The sequence below is a fragment of the Rhinolophus sinicus genome, chromosome 16, assembly GCF_057876585.1.
Source record: "Rhinolophus sinicus isolate RSI-liver-muscle chromosome 16, RSI-T2T, whole genome shotgun sequence".
Lineage (NCBI taxonomy): Eukaryota > Metazoa > Chordata > Mammalia > Chiroptera > Rhinolophidae > Rhinolophus > Rhinolophus sinicus.
The window spans coordinates 29892826-29919808 of record NC_142516.1 but is presented as its reverse complement, the minus strand read 5'-3'; the positions used below and the strand labels follow the sequence as shown (position 1 = coordinate 29919808).

The 26983-nt window shown below is 46.4% G+C and overlaps 2 protein-coding genes across 5 annotated transcripts in view; both read left to right on the top strand.

Annotated features, from left to right (window-relative positions):
• LOC109446085 (stimulated by retinoic acid gene 6 protein-like) overlaps positions 1–18031 on the top strand; it is a 46297-nt gene extending 28266 nt beyond the window's left edge. For all 3 annotated transcript variants that reach the window (XM_074330743.2, XM_088792796.1, XM_019729171.3), the window contains 12 exons: positions 868–996; positions 3407–3477; positions 4848–4959; positions 10153–10306; positions 10694–10769; positions 11351–11432; positions 11764–11812; positions 12236–12353; positions 13420–13539; positions 14788–14951; positions 15695–15841; positions 16524–18031. In XM_074330743.2, coding sequence (XP_074186844.2) covers positions 868–996; positions 3407–3477; positions 4848–4959; positions 10153–10306; positions 10694–10769; positions 11351–11432; positions 11764–11812; positions 12236–12353; positions 13420–13539; positions 14788–14951; positions 15695–15841; positions 16524–16672 — 1371 coding nt within the window. In that variant the 3' untranslated portion in view covers positions 16673–18031. The remainder of the gene's footprint in view (positions 1–867; positions 997–3406; positions 3478–4847; positions 4960–10152; positions 10307–10693; positions 10770–11350; positions 11433–11763; positions 11813–12235; positions 12354–13419; positions 13540–14787; positions 14952–15694; positions 15842–16523) is intronic.
• A 5825-nt stretch (positions 18032–23856) lies between these two features.
• The window catches only part of CCDC180 (coiled-coil domain containing 180), a 50274-nt gene continuing 47147 nt past the window's right edge, over positions 23857–26983 (top strand). The window contains exons 1-4 of one of the 2 annotated variants that reach the window (XM_088793371.1): positions 23857–23918; positions 24290–24359; positions 24601–24691; positions 26273–26463. In XM_088793371.1, the coding sequence (XP_088649497.1) occupies positions 24623–24691; positions 26273–26463 (260 nt within the window). In that variant the 5' untranslated portion in view covers positions 23857–23918; positions 24290–24359; positions 24601–24622. Of the gene's footprint in view, positions 23919–24289; positions 24360–24571; positions 24692–26272; positions 26464–26983 lie in introns of those variants that run through there. The other variant, XM_088793370.1, reaches the window with a different exon arrangement.

Here is a 26983-nt window from a genome sequence, read left to right as displayed (position 1 = left end):
TGATTGGTGCAATTTCAGTTTATAACAGATAGAGATATTTGGATATAGATACAAATGAAAAACACTGAAATATTGACAGTGGTTATGTCTAAGCTGTAAGCACACGTTAGAGAGGAGGATGAAGGGAAGAGACGAGCCCTGTACATCTCAGCATGTCTCTATCCTGCACCCTAACATCACGACATTAAGATGCTGATTTCCCGTGGGGGAAATGTAATAAAATATGAAACCAAGCACAATACTTCTGAAAGACGTCACAATACTATTTGTCTTAAAACAGTGATTAAAAAAAAAAAAAAAACAGTGGAAAAAAGAAAACTTTTCCCCATCAAAATGAAGCCAAAACCACAGGAAAAGTAGGAGCACAGTCTTGAGAGATATTTTACTGATGGGAGCTTGTTTGCCTCTCAACATGATGGAAGTTATGGCCCCACCCTTCCTCCCTTCTTTCCTCTCTTCCTCTCCCTCTTTCTCCCCTCTCTGCCTCTCCCTCCCTCCCTCTATTTCTCTCTTTCCCCTCTTCATTCCTCCCTTCTCTGTCTCCCCCTCCACCCTCCCATTATCCCTCCCTTCTTCTTTCTCTTGTGTGTATTTTCCAAAAGGAGCATTTAATACTTAATCAGGAAAAAGCCGTGAAAGCCCTTTGTATAAAAGAAAACGGGGGTGCTAAGACTCCAATCCAGGGCTGCTGGACTCCAAGTCCACTGCTTGTTCCAATGCTGTGTGGCTGGGGAAGCAGGATCCCAGCTCTGAGAGCATGGGCCTGGGTGGGACCCGGCTGGGCAGGCAGACTCCTGCCCACAGCTTCACCAGATCCCTGCCCTGCTCCATCTAGAGCTAGTGCCCAGTGGTCTGCTTCTGTTGCAGTTTTTGGGGAGGTACGAGACCCTCGTGTTCTACTGGCCCACACTGCTGTGCCTGTTCTTCCTGCTGGGCTGCTTTCTACACATGTTCGTCAAGACTCTGAGGGTCCACCTGGGCTGGGAGCTCCAGACGGTGAGTACTAAGTATAAGCACTGTGTGTGTCCTGACAGGTTTAGTCTTCACAACAGTGTTGTGAGGTACCGTGTTTCCCCAAAAATAAGACCGGGTCTTATATTAATTTTTGCTCCAAAAGATGCATTAGGGCTTACGTTCAGGGGATGTCATCTGAAAAATCATGCCAAGGCTTATTTTCTAGTTAGGTCTTATTTTCGGGGAAACATGGTAGGTACTATTACTCCTCTCATTCTGTATTAGGAAACTTGGACCCAGAGAGATGACTTGTGTTACTGAAGGTCACATGCTTAGTCTGTAGCAGAGCCAGAACAGGAACCCAGACAGTCTGGTTGGTCTGGTTGTTGAGGCTCTTTCTCTCTTAACCGCCATTCTTCTTATTCTAATTCTTTGAGGTATAAAGTTAGGTTGTTTGAGATGTTTCTTTTTCTTAATGTAGATATTTACCACTACACACTTCCCTCTTAGAACTGCTCTTGCTACATCCCGTAAGTTTTGGTGTGTTGTCTTTCCATTTTCATTTGTTTTAAGATATTTTTTGATTTCCCTTTTGATTTCCTCTTTGACCCATTGGTTGTTCAGGAGTGTATTGTTTAACTTCCACTTATTTGTAAATTTTCCAATTTTCTTCCTGTTACTGATTTCTAGCTTTAGGCCATTATGGTCAGAAAAGATACTTGATATTGAAATTTGTTAAGACTTGTTTTGTGGCCTACCATATGATCTATCCTGGAGAATGCTCCATGTGCTCTTGAGAAGAATGTATGTTCTGCTACTGTTAGATGGAACGTTCTGATATGTTTATTTGGTCCATTTGGTCCATAGAATTGTTCATGTCACCTGTTTCCTTACTGATTTTCTCACTTGCTTATCCATTGTTGAAAGTATGGTGTTGAGGTTTCCTACTATTGTTGTGTTGCTGTTTACTTATCCCTTCAATTCTGTTAATATTTACTTTATTTAGTTGGGTGTGTATATATTTACAATTGTTAAATTCTCCTGAGGAATTGACTTTATCATTAATATACACGTATGTGCTGCCAAAGTGAGCAAACCCCTTTATCATTATACAGTGACCTTTTTTGTCTCTTTTGATAGTTTTTGACTTAAAGTCTATTTTGTCTCATTTAAGTATAGCCATTCCTACTCGCTTGTGGTTACCATTTGTATGAAATATCTTTTCCTATTCCTTATGCTCACCCCATGTGTGTCCTTAAAGAAAAAAAAAATCTATTCAGCCACTCTGTCTTTTGACTGGATAATTTAATCTATTTACATTTAAAGGAATTATTGATGGGTCAGGACTTAATATTGCCATTTTGTTAATTTTCTGTTTTGTAATAATTCCTTTCTTGCTTTCTTTGTGATGTGGTGATATTTTTTGTAGTGGTATGTTTTAATTTGTTTATCTTTTATCTTTTGTGTACATAAAATAGGCCAGGCTTTTTCTTCATGGTTACCATGAGGCTCACATAAAACTTAGTTGTAGCAGTCTATTTTAAGTTAATAACAACTTTAATTACATAGAAAAACTCCATACCTTCACTCCACTTACCCCCATGGGAGAATTTGCAGGCCACAGGGGTCTCTGTGCACTGAGCTGTGCCACCTTGGAGGATGGTGACATTTGGTAAAATGAAACTGTTCTTCTTACCCTCTTCAATGCATCTATTCTCAGAATTTTTGCTTGACTGAGGTCCTGGAACCCCCTAGGTGCATTCTTGGGCTCCCACAAAGGTACTCTCATCTGTGAATGGTTGTCAACATTGCTGTATCTGAGTGGGCACAGGGCCTGGAACCCCCTATTCCTCCATTTTGCTGACATCACTCACTCAGGGTTCTAACCAGATCTTTTGTACTCTACCCAACATCTGCGATGTATAAGATTTCATCTCATAGCATGTAAAATTTACGTATTCAATCTATGTAACAAACTAGGTAACTATTGTGGAAAGCTCAGTACATTTGGAGAAGACACTTCAAAACGTACCATTAAAGTTTATTTCTTTAAATACTACAAAATAAGAAATGAGCAAAAGAAACTCCTATTCGTAAGAAGTAAAAACACTGGAATTTTGGGTGTTATCATTCCTGAAACAGTATTTTGCACGATGATGGGAAATCACCAAATCTCAAAGAGAAAAAGGAGTTCACCGGACAATGACTGGTGCAGTTAATAAGCAGAAGTAAAGGAAGGCCAGCCCTTTGTCTGGTGTTTCATGAAAGCAAATGCTTGGTAAATTGGAGACTTGACCCCTCTCTTCAGTAAATTATAGATGTCTAGGAGTGGCTGAATCCAAAAGAGCAAGTTTTACCCAAATTCCTGCCCTCTGTGGTAATAGCCCCTCAAAGAGATAAAAACTAACAACAATTTGTGAGCCAAAGCATACACCTCTCTCTTTTCTCACAGGAAGAAAAGCCTTTCCTGGAACTTCACCAGGCAGAGCACGTCAAACAGCTCCTGAAGAGGCGTCCCCTGCAGTAAGCGACAGAGTGACGCGTTCACCATTGGTGTCCGCCCCAGTCCTGACAGTGTGACGGGAGGGCACTGTATTAGTCAGGACTCTTGCTTGCTCATAACAGAAATTCAACTCAAAGTGGATTAAAGAGAAAAAGGAGACGTATGGCCTTAACATGATTTAAAAGTCTAGAGACAGTCAGTTTCAGACATAGGTAGATCCAGGGGCTTAATTGATATCTTCAGAACTAGGTCTCTTTCCCACTCTCTTCTTACCTCTGCTTTTATCTGGACTGGACTCCTTGTTAGGTGGGCTCCCTCCCTGTGGTGGTCCCTAGACTCTTTAAGCTTATACCCTTCTGATTTAAACTCATGGGAAACAGACATTTACTTTTCTAATAACTCAAAATTCCCATGAATATGTTTCTTTGGATCAAATTGGACCACATGCCATCCCAGAACCAATTACTGTGGCTAGGGGATTGGAATAAAGTGATTGTTAATCCTGGGTCACATGTTTACCACAGGAACCAGGAAGTGGTTCAGCCTCACTTAACTACTACGGATGATGGTGGGGGAGGAGTAGATTCCCAGAGAAAACTCCATGTTGTTACCGATAAAAGAGGACATGGCTCTTAGCTACGCAAAACCACCTGGTCTTCAGTGATCATACAGGTCACCCTACCCCTGCCACTGCCACTACATACGAGGGGACATGCCCAAGAGGAGAGACATGTCTATTTAAGGTCACACAGTGGCAAAGGTAGTATTTTCCTTAGAACTAGGGTTGGCTACAGGTAGCAGAAAACACAAAATAATAGTGGCACAAACAAGAGAGATTTATTTCTCATGTAAAAGAATTCTGGAGGCTGCAGTCCATACTGACCCTGCACTGCTCACCATGGAAGTTTACCAGTCGTTTGTCTTTCTCCTCCAGTATCTTAGTGGTTTCCATCATGAAGGCTGTCCATGGTCCAAGATAGATTTTGGGGCTCCAGCCTGAACCAGCCACTATGTCAGCATTTCAGATGGCAGACAGGAGAAAAGAAGGAGGGCAATGGGGTCCCTTCTAGCTGTGTCGGTTCCATCTAAGCCCCCCAAAGTCCCACACCGTACCTGTGATCATATCTAATTGGCCTGTGTTTCATCTTGGTCACTCTTAGCTGTAACAGAGGTCAGGAGCTATAAGCTTTTAGTTTGGTGAACTGCTGCACCAAATAAAACTGAGTCTCTGTTCTTAAGAATAAGGGCGAATGAAAACTGGAATCTACCAGTGCTCTTTCTCTTCACTAAACTGTAACATGAAAAGGAGGAGATGAGCTTATTTTCATAAGAATCAGGCATTTGTTTACCAACCACAACCTGTCTTTTATTGATGTTGATTCATTCACAGGGAGGAAGAAAAGTCTTGGTTCCAAACCAGGATATATGAGTGGGACCCCTGCTTTCAGTTCCCAAGCAGAATGATTGGAACCACTGTGTTGGCTTTCATCTGCCTGTACCTTGTAAGTAGATTTGACCAAATCCTTTTCTACTTATAAATGGGGTGGGGCTAGGATACGGGTTGTTATTAAAAAGCTGGGTCAAAATTTAATCTCTTAAGTCAAACAGGTACAATTCTTTGACCCCTCCATTTTGACTCCAAGTATACTTTTACCCACATGGTGAATATTATTAAGAAATATAATCAGATTATTTATGGGGACTTCTAGTTGCCAACATGTAAAGAGCTTGCAAGATGCCACCCTATCCTAACAACAAGTAAAAATAGGAACAAACTGAAAAATCAACAACTCTTCTTAGATCCGTAAGAGAAGTGAGGCCACAGGGCAAACCTTTTGCTTCTAAACTTAGAGAGACAGAAGGTGAATATAGAGAATCACAACAGAATAGAGCAGAAACTCATGGGAACCAGTGCTGGGGTAGGAAAATCTGAACTGTTGACAATATAAAACAATCGGATATTTTGGATATCCACAGACTACTTCATCAACAACAGTGGAATACACATTCTTCTCAAGATTTACATGGAAAGTTCACCAAGATAGACCATATCCTGGACCATAAAATACACCTTAACAAATTTAAAAGGCTAGAAGTCATGCAGTGTCTGCTCTGAGACCACAATGGAATTAAACTATTAGGTTCGTGCAAAAGTAATTATGGTTTTTGCAGTTGTTTTTAACCTTTACAACTGCAACTACTTTTGCACCAACCTAATAGAAATTAATAACGATAGATATTTAGAAAGATAATTAGAAAGATAATTAGAAAATCCCCAAATAATGGAAATTGTTTAATTCCACACTTCTAAGTAACATATGGGTCAAAGAAAAAATCTCAAGAGAAATTAAAAATAGTTTGAACTAAATGAAAATACAACTTATCAACATATGTGGGAGGCTGCAAAAGCAGTGGTTAGAGGGAAATTTATAGCATTGAATGTATATATTAGAAATGAAGAAAGGTCTAAAATCAGTAAATTAAGATTCTACCTTAGGAAACTATAAAAGAAGAGCAAATTAAATACAAAGTAAGCAGAAGAATAGATATAATAAAAATTAGAGCAGAAACCTATGAAATTGAAAACAGGAAATCAATAATCAGTGAAACCAAAAGCTAGTTCTCTGAAACAATCAATATCAGTAAGCCTCTAGCCAGACTAACTAAGAAAAAATGAGAGAGGACACAAATTACTTATGTCAGAATGTAAAAGGGAACGTCACTACAAATTCCATGGGCATTAAAAGAATAATCAAGGAATAGGATGAACACATCTCAGCCCACAAATGTGATAGGTGAAATCGGCCAATTTCTTGAAAGACACAATCTACTACAACTCACACAAGAAGAAATAGATAATCTGAACAGGCATATATTTATTAAAGAAATTGAATCAATAAGTAATGACCTTTCAAACAGAAAGCACAGGCCCAGATGGGTTCACTGGTGAGTTCTATGAAATATTTATGGGAGAAATTGTACTAATTCTCTGCAATCTTTTCAGAAGATAAATGCAGAGGGAATACTTTCAAACTCATTCTATGAAGCTAACATCATCCTAACCTCAAAGACAGAAACATTATAAGAAATGAAAACTACAGCACAATATCTCTCATGAACACAAATGCAAAAATTCTAAACAAAGTATTATCAAATCAAATCCAACAATGTATAAAGATATACACCACAACCAAGTGGGATTTATTCCAGATGTGCAAGGCTGGTACAATCTTAAAAAACCAATGAATGTAAACAATCACATTAACAGCCTAAAGATGAAAAAAAACCACACGATCATATCAGCCAATACAGAAAAAAACATTTAACAAAATCCATCACCAATTTATGATAAAAATGTTCAGTGATCTAGGAATAGAGGGGAACTTCTTCAATCTGATAAAGAATATCCACAAAACTCTGTAGCTCACATCATACTTTATGGTGAGAAATTAGAAGCTTTCCCACCAAGATCAGGAAGACAAGGATGTCCCCTTTTAGCCACTCCTTTTCAACATTTACTGGAAATCCTAGATAATTAATTAACAAGGAAAGGAAATAAAAGGTGTACTGATTGGGAAGAAATAAATAAAAATGTTTTTGTTCACAGATGACATGATTGTATATGTAGAAAATCCAAAATAATTGACAAAAAAATAACAAAAAAACAAACAAACGAAAAAACCAAAACCAACTCCTGGAACTAATAAGTAATTATAACAAGGTTACAAGGTATAAGGTTAATATACAGAAGTCAGCTGCTTTTCTATATATCAGGAATGAACAAGTGGAATTTGAAATAAAAAACAATGTCATTTACATTAGCACCCTCAAAACAATTCTTAGGTATAAATCTAACAAAATAATGTGTAAGATCTATATGAGGAAAACTACAAAACTCTGTTGGAAGAAATCAAAGAACTAAATAAATGGTGATATATTCCATATTTATGGATAGGAAGACTCAATACTGTCAAGATAACAATTCTTCTCAACTTGATCTATTTATATTTGGGTTGCTCTTTTTGGGATTCAATGTAATCCCAATAAAAATCCCAGAAATTTATTGTGTGGATATTGACAAACTGGTTCTAAACTTTTATGGCGAGGCAAAAAACTCATAATAGCTATTAAAAGAGAAGAAGGAAGTTGGAGGACTGACATGACTCAATTTCAAGACTTACTATAAAGCTACACTAATCAAGACGGTGAGGCATTGGCAAAAGAATAAACAAATGAATCCATGAAACAGAATAGAGAGCCAAGAAATAGACCAACATAAACATAGTCAACTTATCTTTGACAAAGCAGCAAAGACAGTAGAACAGAAAGAAAAGATTTTCTTTTCAACCATTGGTGCTGCTACAACTGTACATACACATGCAGAAAAATGAATCTAGACACAGACCTTATACCTTTCATAAATATTAACTTAAAGTGGATCATCAACCTAAATGTCAAATGCAAAACTATAAAACTCTTAGAAGATAACATAGGAGAAAGTCTGGATGACCTTGGCTTTGGTGATGACTTTTTAGATACAGCACCAAAGACACAGTCCATGAAAGAAAGAATCAATAAGAATAAGCTGGACTTCATTAAAATAAAAAACTTCTGCCCTGCAAAAGACACTTTTAAGAGAATGAAAAGACAAGCGACACATTGGGAGACAATACTTGTAAAAGACACATTTGATAAAGACTGTTATCCAAAATGTACAAAGAACTCTTAAAATTAAATAATAAGAAAACAAACAATCTGATTGAAAAATGGACAAAAGACTTTAATAGACACCTCACCAAATAAGATGGCAAACAAGCACATTAAAAGATTCTCCACAGTATATATCATCAGGGAAATGCAAATTTAAAAAACGAGATACTGCTACACACCTATTTGGCCAAATTCACCACACTGACACCACCAAATGCTGGTGAGCACGTGGAGCGATAGGCATTCTCGTTCATTTGCTGGTAGAAATACAAAATGGTGCAGCCACTTTGGAAAGACAGTTCTGGGTTCTTAAAAAACTAAACATACTCTTACCATATGATCCAGCAATCACCCTTCTTGGTATTTACCCAAATGCATTGAAAATGTATGTCCACACAAAAACCTGCGCATGGATATTTATAGCAGCTTTATACATAATTGCCAAAACGTGAAAGCAAACATGAGTCCTTCAGTAGTTGAATGGATAAGTAATCTGTGGTACATCCAGACAATGGAATATAATTCTGTGTTAAAAAGAAATGAACTATCAAGCCATGAAAAGACATGGAGGAAACTTATATGCATATTTAAACTGAAAGATGCCAATCTTATTAAGCACAGAATCAAAACATTTCATGTGGTCAGAGTTATCTGAGGTAAACTATCTGGATCAAAATGGAGGGATAAAAATGGCAAGGCCAAACTGTCTTCTGCTCATTTTAAATGTACGAGGATGACACCCGTGTGAATTAGTCCTGTGACTAAGTTTTCAGTGAATGTCCTGGTTAGGTTATGCTGAAGTGCCACATAAGCCCCTACATGTTAGTGACTTAGCGCTACGTGTAGTCTTGACCACAGAACAATGTTGAGTGGGTGTTCAGGTTTGGGAGGCAGCAGTCCTCTATGTGTTATTCAGTAACCCAGATTCTTCCCTCATGTGCTTCATCAACCCTGAGAACCCTCGCAATCTGTTCCCAGTCAGCAGAGGGGGGAAGTGCATAGAGAAGTACATATGGAAGGTTTTCAAGGGCCCGTGTGGAAGAAGCACACATTCCTTCCACGCTTCTTCCATTGGCAAGAACCTTGTGCTGTGGCCACTTCTAACTCAAGGGAGGGTTGGAATTGTAGCCCAGCTTTGTGCCCAAAGAAACGGAGAATGGATTTTAATGGACAACTAGAGTCTCTGAAATAGTGAATAATTCACTTGGAGTTACTGTGTTTCTTACATCTTTATTGATTATTGACTGTATGCCACGCACTATGCTAAGACCTGGAACAAAGAGAACTGATTCAAGAGAGTCTTAGCCTGGGAGAGGCCATATTCTAAGAGAGGGAGATGAGACATGGTGTGAAGTACCTACCATCTAAAGAGAGAAAAGGGGAAGGTGAAAGTGCTCTGGAAGTTTAGTGAATTATTCTAGATTGAGAAGCTGCCTGAAGATGATAGCTTTTGAGCTCCACATTCAGAGATGAACAGAATTCAGTTGGTGAAGTAAAATGGCAGCAGGAATTCTAGAAACAATGGCATGATGATGGTGGGGGGGAATGATGGCATGATGACAAGATGGTAGGGGTGAGTAAGCATGATAAGTGTACAAGAAACTGTGCCTTCTCTGGTTTGATTGTCACCAAAATGCAAGAAGGGGAGCAGTGAGAGATGTGGCTGAAGTTGTCCCCAAGGGACAACTTATTCGAAGTGAAGCATTCATGTCACTCTGATTTAATTAAGTTTGAAGCGTTCCTGCGTTCCCTTGTGAGGCCTGGTTTTATATGCTGCTGTGTGAAGAATAGAGTTTGAGGTGACTCATGTCTCCAAAGTTTGAAGTCACAGTCCCATTCATGTCAGTAGAGCCAGTGTCCAGAGTCTATTTTAGATGAATTTTGATACTCAAAGAATTTTAACCTCAAAACCAAAGAGAAACGTGTTATTCATGTACTGAGGTGGACTCAGGTAAGACCTTGAAACATTTGCTCTGTGTCCCCAGTTCATTGTCATTGAGTTCTGCATGTTCCTGTATGTGAGAAACGAGCTGGATGTGTTTGAAGGCAAGTTGGAGAGCTACATCGCCTCCATGAACCAGACTGGGACCCTGACTCCAGTCATCCTGCAGGTGCAAGAGCTGATGAACGTCACCAAAGGTAACACTATCCTTGCACAGGCTGCTGTTTAACTCGGGTGGGTCGCCACCCACAAAAGTGACAATTACAAATGCAACTATTAATGATGTTTTACAAGGAAGGAAGATACCTATGATGTGTATACTCCATAACTTTTCTCTTCCTTGTTACTCACAGGATTGAAAATATTAATACCGAAAGAGAGGATTATGCAGGAAATAAAGTGTATCAAGGCTATGTGTGGCTAACATGAAAAAGAAATACAAGCAACATTTTATTTACATAAGAAATGTGTTAAAGGAAGAATATTTTTCTCCCCCAGACCTTTCTGATCTGAGTTTCTGCATTTTGAAAATATCGATTCCAGTTTATCTCCTGAGGCCTCTTCTGTCACTTTTTCTGTTTCAGGAGTCTGGGTGGTAACCATTTTGCCTGCCTCCCTCACGTGTGTGAGCTATCTATTCCACATTTTGGCTTGTTATAGGTAAGAGGGCACTGGGAGTCATCGGTGTGTCTTCAGCCAGCAAAGTATCTGGCAGAATTTTCTAAGAATGCCCGAGCAGTGCCAGCAGAGCCCAAACTGGAACCAAAAGTGTGTATACAAGGTCCAGGGACAACCACATCTATTGTTAGTAAGAAAAACAACTGGATTTCTTGGGGTGCTGGCATTGTGAGGGGGTCATAGCCCCTTTTATTTCCCCTTTATGTTGTTATAAGCTGGGGCTATCATTAGAAATGGTTTTCTGTTTGTATCTGTTTTAAGGTATTACTACATAAGTAATTTGTATTCATTGTAGAAAAAAAAGAAAATAGAGCAAAATGAAGAAAATAAAAGCCACATACACAACTTCAGACGTCACATTTAGTCACCATTAGGACTAGGCAACTATATATTATTTTTACAAAACATTTTAAATTTAAGGCTAATCAGACCATCCTATGAGCTGTGGTCAGTAGGGGGCGCTGAGCTGCTCGCCATCCCCTTCACAGGCCTTTTTATTGAGCGCTAAGTGTATGAGGAAGTGTGGTTGTTATGAATATTACCATTTCTCACCTTTTCTCTAGAAAGCACATGAAGAGGTTGTGGGCAGGAAATAAACACTTTCTCCCTCTGAAGTTCCATAATCCTTCCTCATCCGAGAGTGTGGTAAGTCTATAGATGCCTCTCTCTGCTCTGAGACTAAGTGATTTACCAAAACCTGCTCTCCTGCACCTTGGACCGCGGACAGCGGCGGCGTCCTGGGGGAGGAGAGCCGTGGACTGGGAGTCCAGAGCCCTCTCCTCTGCTGCTGGGTGACTCTGACAGTCCCCATGCGGCCCTCAGTAGGTGTCCTCGTCTGTAAAATGAGGATAATCAGGACTCTTGCCTCAGTGGGTTGGTGGGTGAGTCTCACATGAGACAGGAATGATGGATACATGTGTCAGAGGCAATCAGGTTTTCCTCCCCTCTGAGACTCCTTTTTCTTTCTAAATCTCAGGTGGCCATTGCAAGGTACTCTGGCTGGCAAATAGCCTACATACTGTGGGGTAAGTGCCATCACACGACCCATTCAATCCAACACACATTTCCTGGGCACCTGTGTGGGTAGGGAGGCGAGGGGAGGCCGAGGCAGCCCTAGTTCCTGCTCTCAAGGGACCTTCGTTCGGGAAGGGGGACAATCTCACACGTGAAGGGCATCGTCACCACCAGTCCCGAGCCCACAGGGTGTGTGTGCTAAGGGCGGTGGTGACTCAGAGCAGGAAGTGGACTGTCCTCACCCAGGGCAGGGTGTGAGTGCATTCTAGTGCAGTTGAATTTGAACTGCACCCATCAGGGAGAGCAGAAGGCCAGCAGGAAGAAAAGGGAGGGCATGTCAGGCAGAAGCAACAGCGTAAGGAGTGGACTGCAGGCAGAGACGTGGGAGTGGGTCACCAGGGCCCTGGAGTGACCCCGGCCCCCTCGGCCCCCAGGCTACCTCATCATCCACGTGGTGCAGAGCCTGGGTGGCGTGATGTTCATGTACGGCCTGGTGTTGCCCGTCACCCACAACCGGGGCCTGGAGATGCTCCAAGGACTGGGCATCGGGATGTAAGTGCTGGGAGGGGGGCTGCGTGGCATCGCGCGGGGCCTGGGAGCGGTGGGTCCTTGCAGCTGCTGTTCAAAATGCCCCTTTCACACTTGGCTCTCACTAACCCCTGGATGTCGGCTCTTAGCTCTGACCCAAGCATAGGCCCCAAATAGCAACTCATTGTGATAGGAGCCTTACAGTTTACCAAATATTTTCACTCTCACTGTTCAGTGGGGTTCTCACAGTTGTGTCTGTGGGGGATACACATATGTCCATTTTATAGATGGGAAGATTGAGGGTGGGGGAGGTGAAGTGAGAGACAGCACAGTATAGTGGAAGGAGAGGGAATCTGAGCTTAGGTTTTAGATCAGCTTTGTGACTCGGGTAAATTGCTTGTTTGAGCCTCAGATAACCCATATGGAAGATAAAAGTGAATGCTGACATTATTGAGAATTCATTATGTGTCTTTTTTCTTAAGGACCCTCTGAGGTAGGGACTTAATATCAGCTCCCTCTTTTTCAGATGAGGAAACAGAGGCACAGAGAGGCTAATTTGTCCAAGGTGGGGGAAGAGGCAGGATTGGGAGCTGGTCAATCTGAAACCGAAGCCTCATTTAACCACTACTGGACCCTGCCACTCAGTAGTGCTCCCTGGGGACTTCCCTGCTCCGAGCTCTGGCCTTCCATACTCACCTAGAGCCACCCTTGAGTCTGGGGAAGAGGCTGCTCTGTCCACTCTTGCATGGCCTTCATGAGCTCTTCTAAAAACCTCATTCCTTTCTTTGATTACCATGCTATTAAACCATTCATCCCAGTTGCCCTCCCTGGACAAAAGAACATAATTAAATCCTGGAATTCTGGTCTGACCATGTGGCTTTGAGAAAGTCATCTCCCCTTTGGGAGCCTCAGTTTTCTCATCTGCACAATGGGAGTGCGCGAATGTTCTGTGGGCATAAAGCACAGAGCTCATGCTACTGTTAGTCTGGCAAGCCATCAGCATCTCACTCCTCTTTCTCGCTGGGCATTTGAGAAGGGCTGGGGAAGAGGGGACAAGGCCACCTCAGGATGGTCTCGCCCTGTGTTTCAGCCTCACCATATCCATCGTCCTGGGACTCATGATCCTGCAGGTGTGGATCGCCACCAGCTTCTTCCTGCAACCAAAGATGGACACAGCTGACAAGCAGAAGCCCTTGGCGCTCAACAATAGGTGAGGACAAAGAAGGGCATGGTGAGTATAGACTTTGGTCTCAGCAGTCTCTCATTCCTCCCTCTTCATCACTGGCAGGTCCCTGGGCAGACGCTATGCTCTCTGAGGGGGTGGTTCAGGAGTGGTTCAAACTGCCTGGATCCAAATTCTGGCTCCACCCCTCAGGAGCTATGTGACATTACTAAATATCCATGAACCTCAGTTTCCTTATTTTACAAATAATTGTGCATACCTCGAAGAAGTGTTCCGAGAATGAAATGTGTTCACGTAAGAACTTAGTACCGTAGTGCCTGGCCTGTAGTGGTACGCCTTCCTAAGTCATTTATTCAAAGCACTCACTCATAGAGGAAACAACATGAGCACTGAGGATAAAGAGATATCTCCATAGGACCTGCCTGTGAGAAGCCAATGGTCCACTGGAGCTGACAGACACAGATATAGGGACAGTAAACTCCAAGGGGTGCAAAGGGACAGAAATGCAAGTAATGGAGGCGAGGCAGGGTGGTAGAGGAGAGGCGGGAGTGGTTAATTCCACTGTAGGTGGGACGTTTGAGCTGAGGCCGGCAGGGTGGTGGGATTCCTACAGGTAGAGGTGAGGAGAGGGCATGGCTCTCAGAGGACTGCCCCCACTGCCCAGATGCAGGCAGAAAGCCATGGAAGGGCAGGGCATGTCGGAAGAGCAATGAGAATCTAATATGGTGGCCATGCAGTGACCTTAGATGGAGGAGGCACAAAGTAACAGTGCCAGAAAGGCCCCTCTCAAAGACGGCCCAGAAATTCAATATGCAAAGTTTGGACTTTATCCCACAGGCAACAGGAAATCACCTGGTCAAGTGGTCATTTGGGTAATTTCATCTGGACGACCTGGAGCCGTTCCAGCCGGGGCAGGTCTCTCTTCCAATTGACAGTGGGAAAGTCACAACCTCTGTTCCAACCACAAAATCAGCTGAGGCCACGTGAGATTTCTCATACAAGAAACCTCAGAACCCAAAGATTCCCATCAAACATTAAGTTGCCACTAACATTTGCCCTGTGCTGTGCTCAGAGCCCTCTACAGTCCATTGGAGCCAGTGCTTATGCCAGTGCTGTGAGGTGGGGACAGCCAGCTCCCACTTACAGCGTGACTCACATGGCCAGGAGCCGGGAGATGGAGGATTGGACCATAGGTCTGGGGGCCCTGGAGCCTGCCTGCCTGGCCACCTTCTCACACTGAACGGGTGCCGCCCCTCTGCCTGCTTCCGTTTGCAGGAAAGTGTTCCACAACTTCAACTACTTTCTGTTCTTCTATAACGTGCTGCTGGGCCTGGGCGCCTGCCTCTCCAGGCTGCTCATCAGCTGCATCCTGGGCTCGTGGCTGATCGCCCGCATTGACAGGACCATCATGCAGAGTGGTTATGAGAGAGCGGACATGGGTAAGTGGCCAGCCACGGTGGCCACGCATCTGGGGAGGGCTGGACTTGCTACCTTTGCGGAAACTTCCTGGAGGGCGGGTACCAGAGAGGCCTCAAGTTCTCTCTTCACTTATGCTTAGAGCTTATCTTCCCAGGGAAGCTATAAAGCTGAGTAGGAAACACAAATAAATAAACATTCAGCCCAACGGTCAGAGGAAATTCAGGCCACTAAATACCTGTGTATTTGACAGACCTCTGAGGTATAATGGTAGGCAGTAAGAGGTTGTGGAATTCTGTCTGAAGAGTTAGAAGATAATTTATGAATCACAGCTCTGCAAAGTTTGAAAAAGGACACATCTCGGAATTACTGGGTATTAGTTAGAAAGTTAGTTAAGAAAACAGTCTGTTCAGTTGAAATACTCCAAGTCAAAGCCATTTTCATAAAGCAAAATTTGTTTTTGTTCTGTTTCTGGCCCGTGCCCATTCATTCACTCATCCGTTCATTACACAACTAATGGCTTCTCTGTATTGGCCACAGTGGCTCCCAGCTCCTTTAAGCTTCTGGTTCCCCGTAAAGTGGATGGATTAGAATGTGATCTCTAGGAACACTTTCAGCTCTTTATACCTAATTTTCTAGATTCTCAGCAGAGACACGGGCACAGTTTAGGAACAAAGGGACGCTGTAGTTATGTCATAAAAAGCACAGGCTGGGGCCGTCCTGGGATGGATGTGCCGCGTGGCCTCACTTGCCCTCTGGATGTCAGGGTTCCGTGCATGGATTGGCATGCTCTATGTGGACCATTATCATACGAACCCCGTGCTCGTCAGCTTTTGTCACCTCCTCATCACGGGCCACAGGGAGCGGAGGCTGCAGCAGGCCATCCAATACGGGCACCTCAGTCAGTCATCAGGTAAGCCTCCTGTTTGGACCCACCCTGGGGTTAGACCCAGGAAACAAGAACCCTAAGGCTTCTCTGGGATCCCCGAGATGTCCCAGGTTTCCCCTCCCTGCTCCCCTTCCTCCACACTCCATGCCTTGGGAAATCTACCCAGGCGCTCAGGAGGTTTACCCGCCATCAGCCTGGTGACGGGACCCCTGAAACCTTATGTCTTTGTCCTTCTATCCAGGCTCGTCCCTTGTTCCCAGAAATGAGTTCTACTTCTGCTTTGTCCTCCATTCCCCATTTTTTTGGAGACCCCACCCATATCCCAGGCTTCAGGCCAGATGCCCTCCAAGGTGGCACTCAGTGATGTGTACCACAGCTCTCACGGCCACCACTCCAGCTCCTCAAGCCTCTGTCTGTCTACACCCACCCTATCCCTCTGCTCTGCCTTCTGCTGGGAAGCCCCGTTAGCCATGTCCTGTCAGTACCCATGTGGACTGTTCATCGCTGATCCCAACACGGCAGATTCCCAGCTCTGGGAAAACTCACATCCCTCCCGCCACGCTCATGTCCCCCGGAGTCTTGGTGCAGCTTCTTCTCCCACTTTGACGCTACACCTCGTCCCTCCCAGGCAGTTTTTCTTAGTGTCCGAGAAGGACAGAGACAGCTGCCCTCTCCCCCCAATCTGCCTGCTCTGATTCTGTCCTAGGTCCCCGCATCTCAGCTAGGTCCAGGACGAGGTGGCTCCTGCTGCAGACCCTGATCAACAACCCCAGACTGGTCATGCTCAGAAAATCGAAATCAGGACATGGCTCCCAGGAGTTTATCCAGATTCCGCTGACGTGCCCGGAGAGCTGACACTGACCTCCCACACTGCTCCAAGTCCATCCCAGGACGACTCCCCCTAAGAAGGCTGAGGCTACCCAGCCATTGTCCCTGCAATGTCATGGGATGCACAGCCACCGTCCATGTAGATGGCGCACAGCACCAGCCACTCAGGGGACGGCACCTGGGCTGAACGATGACCTCTCGTATCTAATTCACTCCCTTGGTGAAGATCAAGAACTAAAGAGAATCTCTGTTGAACAAACTGCTGAATCATGATTTCTACTCTCCATGGTTAGGAGGCAGCCTTGGAAGGTTCCATGTTGAGAAGCACATAATTTGATCACAGGCAGAACGTTGTGTCCCTGAAGAAGGTGGTAAAATTTCTATAGCAGGAGAGTTTAACCACCTGATGCAATTTTTCTGTGGAAGAAAGTGCGGCCTTAATTCAACAGGGTCCTCATTGTTTCCTGCTTTCCAGGCCTCATGGTGATGGGAGAGGAGTCCATGATGGGAGAGGCGTCCAGTCTGGTAGGGCGACTGGGCACATGCTGAGCTCTCCCTGCCATGGCCACTGGGATGAGGGACGGATCGGAAATGACCTGGGCCTTGGTCACAGAGAAGATGTACCGATTCTCTCTAGCAAGGGGGGATCCCCCTGGGAAAACTGCCTGTCTGAGGAGGCAGAGACAGGGTGTGCAGGCTTTCCAGGTGGTGGACAAAAAGAGCAAAGTGATAGTGGCAGGACAGGTCCAGGCATGTTTGAGGAGGATGAGTCATCTGGTGTCTGCTATGCAGGGTGTTGGGGGCTGGTAGGCCACCCACGGAGGCCCAGATGCCAGGCTGGGGAGCCTGGACATTTCTCTTTGTGCAGAGGGCTCAGGACTTACCCGAATTCTTCACACCTGAGCATAAGGTCTCTGATGGCCGGGACCTGTACAAAGTCTGACCATTCAGTCACTCATGAAGCCTGTGAGTGCCAGGAGGACCCACCCGCAGCATGTGGGAAATCCCCGTCCACCTCCAGAGCCATTGGATCCCAGCAATGATTAGTGAGTACCTGCGTAAATCCAGTTATGTCACTAGGTGTGCTCGCCAGCCTGATTCCTTTTAACTTAATCTCCACAACTAGGCTTGTCATTCTGCTTTTAGAAACAGAAAACTGGGACTCAATGTTGGGAGCCCCACACCACTTCCTAGCTGTGTGACATTGGCCAAATTACTTGGCCTTTCTGTGCTTCCTTTTCCTTACATATAAAGAGGGGCAATACCTGCAACACCCCAAATGATTTTAAGGATAGAATAAGTTAACACATACAAACACGCCTAAGCTAGTGCCTGATAAATCCTAAACTCTCAATAAATATATTAGTTATTGTTATTTGTAATGTTCTACTTGGTGGTGACCTGATTAACGCCTGCCCTCCTCTCACTATGCTCAGCTCCATGAAGAAAGGAGCTGTCATGGTCTCCCCTGAGGAGAGTTTTCTTGCAAATTACTGCTGATTCTCCTCAGGACCTACACCCATAAGCCAGCCCTATTTGCTTCTAGACCTATTAGAAGATGGCCAAAGAAGTCACGTTGGCTAGCAAGGGAGAGTGGGGGGGGGGGGGGGTGTCTTTCTATGCCAAGTATACGGACTCTTATCCTGGCAAAGCACAACTCATCCATGATCCATCAGGTCCCAGCCGGGAGGAGTGGCCACGATGTCGCTGACAGGCTGGGGTCCTCTAGGAAATTTCTGTCATAAAAAGAATTGTATAAGGAAGTGCAGGGATGCTGGACATCTTGGTTCACAGGTAGCGTAAGTGTTTGTGGAAAGATGCCCAGCTGTAGTCTTAAAAGGTGCATCACATCTTTCCTCTGGATGTGAAACAAGCAGGAAAAGGAATTCAGAGGTCCTGGACAAGGATCCCAGAAGGATTCACATCTAGGTAAAGGGTGATCATGGGCCCCTACTGGGGGACTAAGGGTGGGAAATCCTGCCTGCCCTGAGTCCATTTACAAATTACCTTCCTCTGGCCTTGTCCCTTCCATATGCTTTTATGTTGAATCTCCTTCATTGTTTTCCTACTTAGTGCTGATAAAATTCCAGAGATTGAATCAGAAAACTACAAGTTCCTAATATTTGGCCAAAAGAAACTTCAACAAGAGAAGGAAAATATGTTCCCTCTTCCTTCAAGTCTGTAGAAAGGCAGCCGCTGTCCTATTTTTAAAGACAACCATATTTCAGTGGTGTTGCTAGGCCTGTGAAAGTACCTTCTAGCTCTAAATCCAGGAGTTCTGAGGGGCTAGCTCTGCTCCTTGCCCATTTCCCAGTAATGAAATGAACGTGTCCTCTGAGGAAGGGAGACTTGACAGGCTCCTTCATAGTCAAGGAGGAGGCTGGCCCTTCTCCCTTCCTTCTCCCATATACAATAAGCGATATCTTAGTTCAAGGAGGAGTGTGCGAGTCTGCATCTCATTTAAATTAGCATAGGAAGTGAAAGAACCAGACCTCAACTCTCAGGCTGTAAAAGAAAAGGATTTTAATATAATAATATTCAAATTTAGCATTTACTATTTTCAAAAGATAAATATTGCCCCCCTACCGCAATAAGTTGATAGACTTTGGGAAAGAGCAGTCAGGGAGATGGGACGGTGTCATCTCCTCTTCTGGCCTTCATGGAAACCCCAGGAAAAGGCTCACAATGTTCTTCCCCTCAGAGCAGGAGGAGCTGACCCAATGTACCCCGAGTGCCCCAGTTATGCCCCCACTGCTGAACAAGAGGTCGCTTTTGAGCTGGTCTTAGGAGTGTGAAAGCCCCCTAGTGTTAGGAGTGTGATCTGAGTTCTGTGTTGAGGGCCTGGTGGCTGGATAGAAGAGAGGGATTACCTTAGGGGGCCTCCCCCAGGGTCACCCTGCCCCCGCGCTGCACTCTGTGCTCCAGACAATGTGCTGAGTGCTCGGTCAGTCAACAGGACCCCATTTGTCCCTGCAATGTGAGTGATCATTTAGCATCACCCATTTCACAGAGGAGGAAACCGAGTCCCAGAAAGCTGGGCTGGGTTGTCCCAGCACAGGATTGATCTGGTGGAGCTGGGATCTGACTCCCCAATACCACACTTTGCCCAAAGCTTTACTGAGCCCTGAGGATTCAGCCATTGCCAGCCTGGACACTCCCTCCCCCCTAAGCTCGATGACGGCCAGTTCTTGGCCTCGAGTGTCCTGCTGGCTGACTAGGACTGGGGCTCCAGGTGGCAGGACAGGTTGTAGCTGCAAGACAGAGCAGCAACCTGTGAGCCCACCGGGAGTCACACTGCAGGTTTCCCACCCAGCGCCTGCCCAGCAGCTCAAGTCTGGGGACCTCAGGGGTAACCGTGCAGTAAGGCCTGGGGCTGATAAGGGAGCCATGGCCATACGCTCTCTGGAGCCAGCTACCAGGGAGAGTCTGCCCTCACCCAGCTCCTGCCCAGCCTTACCTCATTCTCTCTGAGCGGCTCCAGACCCTGGAACCAGGCCCCAGATTGCTCCTCAGGCTTGAAGTTGTAATCATTTACTGCTACCTGGAGCAGCAGGCTCTTTCTCATTACTTTGTATTGTGGAGCCAGAGGGCAGGACAGGCTGCAGATAGGCCCCGGAGGGGGATGCTGCAGAGCCTTGTGGGGAATGAGGAGTGAGGCCGGGGGCCCATCCTGGGTCTTTGCACACATGCGAACCCTTCATCCCTCCAATTCCAATCCAGGTCCTAACTGTTCTCAGATGGGGTGCAAGTAACCCTTTCTCCTGGAAGTTGTCCTTGTTGCCAGTCCCACCCACAACTTAATGGGTCTCCCACTTCTCTGTTATCAAAGTCTCCCAATAAATGTAAGACGGAGGGGAGGGAGCAAGGAGTGTCTTGCCCAGGGAAGTCTCTGATCTCCACTTCCCTCCTCTCCCCGGCAGTGAGTGTGACAGCTGGTCACCTTATGCCGTTGTGGAGCTTGATCTGATTCCCCTGGGATGCAAATAGCCATAGTTCACCAGAAAGAGCCCCAACCCCATAACTGGCCCCCATCTTTACCTCTTCTCATGTTGCACTACCACCAGCGCCCTTGAGGGGGCAGGGCACACACAGAAAACAGGACTAGTATGTAGGCCAGACTCAAGGCTCCCGAGTGGGGGAAACACGGGAGCTGAAACTCAGGGACCGCTAGCCCCATCCTCTGTGACGGCATACAGGGAGACTGAGGCCCCAGGCACTTATGTGCTGCCTGACTTGGAGGAACCTGACACCCCTGCCCTCTGTGGGCACCGCCTGAGGAAGAGGTTGAGTCCAGCTGTGACAAAACCTCCTGCAGCTTTGCATTCAGGCAGCTCTGCCACTTCACCAGCCTGGGGAGCCAGCCCAGATGGGTGTCTTATGCGAAGCCTCCGTTCATTCATCCCTAAAATGGGTGTGACCCCTTAGGTCACAGGGGCTGCCGAGAGGCTCTCCTGAGAGGAGGTTGCCACGTGCTGAGAACTCAGGGCTCAGTATGGGGGGCTCTCCACTACCAAGTCTCAGGACCCGGGTCCCCACTGTCCTGCCCCCAGGCTCATTCCCCTCCTCACAATCCCCTGTCACAGTGTCCAGCCTTACCAGGTCAGTGAAGAACGTGCCAAGGAAGAGGACGACACCCTGTGCCATCAGGCTGGGAGTGGTGATGAGGCCCTCTCAGGTGCCCGCCATCCCCTCCCCTGAAAACTCACCCTCAGCCTTCCGGCTCGGCCCACCCCAGGGTTCCCATGTGGAGCAGCCTCCCCTCAATCCTCCCTCCCCTCACCCCAGAAACACCAGACTCCTTCTAATCACCTCTCAGGGCCGGCTTCTGGCAAATCACAGGTCCTGGGCCCCCCCCACCCCCAAATCTATCCTGCACCCAGCTCTCCAGGCCCTCTTCCTGCTCACTCCTAAGGGAGGGTACCAGCCGCTATGGTGACAGGAGGCAGGGCGGCAGGAGGAAGGCCCTTCCTCTCAGTTGGGAGGCCTCCAGCTGGGAGGGAGGAGCCCCTCTCCTCTGACCCTAGAGCCCCTCCCCCACAGGCACACTCACCTGATGCTACTGCTGCTCTTCTGGGCAACCTGGGTTATTATCTCCAGGATGGCAAACTTGGAAGGCTGCACCTGCCAGGATCCAGGAAAGGTCATTGAGGCCAAACCCGCTCACCCCATTTCCCCCCCAAAACCTGTAACCTCAGACCCTGGACATAGACCCAAGTCAGTACCAATGCTACTCTGTCCTCCGGCGTGCTCTGATTCTAGAACAATCCCAGCTCGAACACAGCCCAGTTTGTGGCCTTGGGCCTGTGGCCTGGCCTCCCTGAGCCTGTTTCCTCATCTGGAAAGTGTGAGAAGTCCACGTACTTCACAGGGTCTCCTGAGGACGTAATGTCATAGTTCTATCCTCACTGTTTTCCCCTCACACCTCCAGGCAGAACGGGGCATGAAGCTCCAGCACATTCCTCTCTTGGACTCCATCACCATTCTGTGAGGCCCGCACCACAGCACTGGCACCCTCCATTTTTCAGATGAGGAGCCAGAGGCCCAAATGGGCAGTGACTTTCTCAGAGGCCCACAGAGAAGAGGCTTCTCTCCACTCCAGTCAGAGGCCATGTCCCAGCTGCCTTCACACTACCCCAGCCTCACAGGGTCCTGTGCTCTGGGCTCTCGATGTTTGTCCAGGCACCCAGCCAGGCGGAACAGTGGACAGAGAAGGATGGGGTATCTCAGGAGCCTGGTTGACCCCCACTGGGGTCTCTGCACCCCCGGCTGGGCCCAAGGCCATGCCAAAGGCTTCACCTCCCCAGGAAATCCCCCAGGACATTCCCCTGCACAGCAGTCTTTGTTTATCCTCTCAGGAAGGGGACTCTGGAGGTATCAACTCTGACAGGGTAAGGGGTGACCACGGCATAGGCTGGTATTACTTCACTTCCTCATTTACATGACACTTCTGACTTCCATTCAGGAAGGATCCACTAAGAATCCATCAGTTCCGCAGACTTATCAACCATCTAGGGCATGTGTCATTGCCAGTTAGACAGACACCCAGGTGAAAACCCTGTGATTGATTAGCAGTGACTGCTATAGGGGCAGAGGGGGAAGTCACAGAATGCACACATATCTGTCCCTGGCTCAGCCATTCAGACCCAAGGGTAAGCAGCCCGTTGGTTCACCTGGCCCAAGGGACTGCAGGCAGGTGTCCCGCCCCTTGGGGGACATACTGAAGACAGGAGGAGCAGCAGGGGCCTGGCTTCCTGAGAACAGTCCCCTGCTAAGGGCAATCTAAGTTGAATGAAACTTAGTAAGGCATTATCTATCTACCCTTCAGGAAACACCTCCAACAGGTGCTCTGAACTATACTTGACAGCAACTAATATACAAGATGCTCAGAGAGAGGAGAGGTGACGAGGTGAGGAAGGTGAGGTGGGGGCCAGGCTGAGAGGATGGGGCACTTGTTGCAGGTAGTGGACCGGAAGTATGGGCGGAGTTGGGATGTGTGCAGACTGGGAGGATCCCAGCAGAGGAGCGGGATGAGGAAGGGCAGGACAGGGCACGTGCAGGGAGAGTGAGGAGTTTGCTGAAGCAGGGAGACTCCAGGTGGGAAGCAGAGGTGGGGCCTCTGGTCATCCAGGGGTGCGGTAGGGGCTGCCCGGTTGGTGAGGGCCCTCTGAGCAGGAGAGCGGGTGGGTCAGAGCTGTATTTAGGAGGGTTGTGTGGCAGTGGTGGGTCGGATGAATGGAACTCAAAGAGTCATATAAATTAGCCTTTTTATTATAACTCCATTTAAGCCTTGAGACCTGAATTCTGAGCTCTTCTAAACTAAGAAAGAAGTGGTCTCTTTTAGAGATATTTTTCACTTCTTACTTATAGTCAAGCGCTATTCCGCTACTTCCCAGCAGAGGTTGGTTTTTACCACGTAAAGAAGATAGGATGGATTTTCTTGATCATAATTAATGGCTCAGAGCTAAACCTCCTTTCTCCCACTAGTTTTCAGCACATTTAGTGTGCTTCTCTGGACCCTCCTGACAGTCCGGAGATATCCCCTGTGCAGAGGAGAAACTGACCTGGAAGGCAGGGGTTGACTAATGAGAGTTTCACAACTCCACGTGGGCGGCGCTCCCACGGCTAAGGGGAACCCTCCCTCGGTGGAAAGGAAGTGAGGGCGGGGCCAGTGGGGCTCCTGCCTCTCCACGTTGCCTTGGAGACGAAGTTGTCCTGTTGCAGTTGAGACAGAACAGGTCCTGGCTGACTTGAGTTGTGCTTTCTGCAGATTGAGGTGAGGCCAAGCCCGTGGGCTCGGGGCTTCCTTCCGCTCGGCGTGGCTCAGAGGTGATGTCCAGGGTCTGCCCCTGCTCCTTAGTGGGCTGGGGGCGGGGCATGAGAGGAGCCTGCTGGGTCTTCTCAGCAGGCAGCAGGCGGTAATTAGAGTGGCTACAGTCAGGTTGCTCCTTCCCTCCACTTCCCCCTCCCTGGGTCCATTCAGGGGTAGGATGGGGTGAGGACCCAGGAACCGTGTTCAGTACCAGGTTTGGGGTTCAAGGCCGGTCTGAAATCCCAGTTGGCACCTTGGGCGCTCTGACTTTTCCCAGAAGAGCTTGGGGGAATGAAGCACAAAACAATAGTCATTTATTATTCTTTGCTTCACAGTCCCTCTCGGATTTGCGTCCTGCACAACTGGGACAGCCAGACTTCTCCACGAGTTCAGTTCTTGTCTGAGGTTTGTTTCCTTTTGGTTTCTTCGCCCCTACCTGGTTTTTATTTAAAATAAAAACCCTGAGGCTGGAGAGGGGCTAGAGGCTTTCTCCCAGAGCAGAGGGGCCGTGGCCCCAGTGGGTCCCACCACTGCCAGGCTGCCTGCAGGACTTGCTCTTGGGAGGGGTCAGAGGAGTTGATCTCTCAACCTCCAGGTCTTAATATCAAACCCCAGACATGATTTCTGGACAGCTGCTTCCCCGCAGGGGTGTCCAGCCAGCGGCCAAGATGTCCTCAGTGGGGAAGGTGACCAAGGTTCGCAGCGGGAAAGTCTACCAGCAGATCTTTGAGGCTGAGGTAGGCCTATCCTTCTGTTCCCCTTTTCCTGCTCCCCAAACTTTGCTCCTCCGCAAAATTCCCTCCCTCTGAAGGTTTCCTTGCCTGGGAATCGAATGAAATAAGGCCTTTGAAAATTGCTTTGATTTTTAAAATAATTCTTCTTAGTTCTTAAAAGGTAGGAATATAAAATTAGAATGTCTATTCTTGAAAATTAGAACATGTTAATTAAAGGTTTTAGTTAAATTTAAATTACTCAGAAATAGCCTGAATTACCCATGGGGTGCCCTGGGCCTTCTTCCTTTGCATACAAGCATTTCTAATTTTTCTGTTTAAAAATTGGGTTTGATTCTACACTAGTGGTTTTTTTTTTGTTTTTTTTTTATTAGTTTCAGGTGCACAAGACAAAGCAAAACTTAGACGTTTATCATTTACATCCCTCACACTGTGTGAACCCCCTCCCCCCATCCACCATCCCCCCGTACGTTCCCAAAACCTCTCACCTTCCCCTTATCCCCCCCCCCTCTAGCAACCCTCTGTTTTTCCTCCATGTTTCCATAACTGTCTCTGATTAGTTCATTCACTTATTCTTTTCTTTAGATTCCGCATATAAGTGAGATCATATGGTATTTGTCTTTCTCTTTCTGACTTATTTCACTTAATGTTTACACTAGTGTTTTGAAACCTGCTTTTTCCCTGTTAACAGTATCTCCCGACCTTTTCCACGTCAGTGGGCATTCCATTGCTTCTTGACGTTTACTGGCTGCCTGCTTGTTGCTCTAGGACTTGCCATAATGTACACCTTCTTGACAACCACATAGGCTGTTGGATTGCCTTGCCATCTATAAGAAAACTGCACAGACAAAACGAGATCTTAAATACACAGACTTAACCCCTTCCTTTGAAATTTCATACTGATTATTTAAAAGGGATTTGCATTCCTACCTTTGAGCCCTAAATAATGCTCTCTGTAGAGGGCTTGGAAATTACAAAAGGTAACGACACCAAGGAAACAAATTCCTCACAGGATCCCGCTCCCCGGACACAACACACCATTCTCAACGTTTCACATATTTTCTCCTGGTCGTTTTTCTAAGCATTTAACATTTTGAGATCATTCTGTATCGTTTTGGCTATACTTTTTAATTTATGTTTTAGTTGATATGTTTTGTGGTGTATCATATCATAAGCATTGCCCCATGTCATAAACAAAATCCTCTCTAAGTCTTATTTTTAATAAATGCCTAGCATTCCATTGAAGGCACACACCGCGTTTACTCACTGAATCCCATGTTAGTGGACAGTTCCATTTTCCCAATTACTTGTGGTTATAAAAATGCTGGGATGAGCGTCTTGGTCCTCATTAAAATTTCTGAAGAGATGCCTTCCTGAAAGTGGCTGGATGCCTGTTATGGGGAGTGGAGAACCCTCCTGTGTTATGGGGCGTGGAGAACCCTCCTCTGCCTGGGGTTGAAAGCTTCTCTGCAAAGTCCCATCCTGCTGGCAGGTTCCCACTTACCCTCCTACGACTGCACAGTCAGCCTGAGGGTGCTGGGTAGTGTGCACTCTGAGCCCCGCAACCCAGATCTTCCGTGGATTCAGGTGCAGCTGGTCCACTCCTTGGTGGCCTCCAGGAAGCCCGCCGCAGAGCGTTCCATGACCCTGAAGAATGGCAGCAAGCCCTTGATGAAGAAAGTGGATATTCCTGAGGGGGAGATGATGACTTCTCGGCAGCGGAAGTGGGTGCACAGCCTACCCAATGACTGGAGCACGGAAAACCCTGTTCTCTACAGGTCGGTCCTGCCCTCCAGGCGCGCGCGTGCGCACACACACTCACCGGGGGTGCATCAAAATCTTCAAAAACTCAAAAAGAGTTCACATGAAATGAGTGCCAGATAGGAAGCAAGTCCCTGAAAGGGAGGTAGTAACACCTACTTTGCATGATTGTTTACTTCTCCTCCCCTTCCTCCCCTTACCCTCTCAGTAATTATTGTTTGAGTGCCTAGGTCCAGGCGCTAGGTATGGGAATTCCACCTGCCTCTACAGTAAATAAACAAGCTGGTCCCCCCAAGAGTGGGAAGGCTCTGATGGATGGGGTGGTGGGACAGGAGTCAAGAAAGCTCTCTAAGGAGGGGCCTCAGCTGAAACCAGATGGTGAGGGAGGGGAAGTGGGCGAGGTTCTGAGATAGGATGGGTTTGGTTCCCTCCAGAGGCTGAAGAAGTCAGTGGGCCTGGGGAGAGGGGCCAGAGATGAGCCTTGTAGGCCGTAGTCAGTGTTTTGGACATTACTAAAATGATCAGCTGATTTGCATT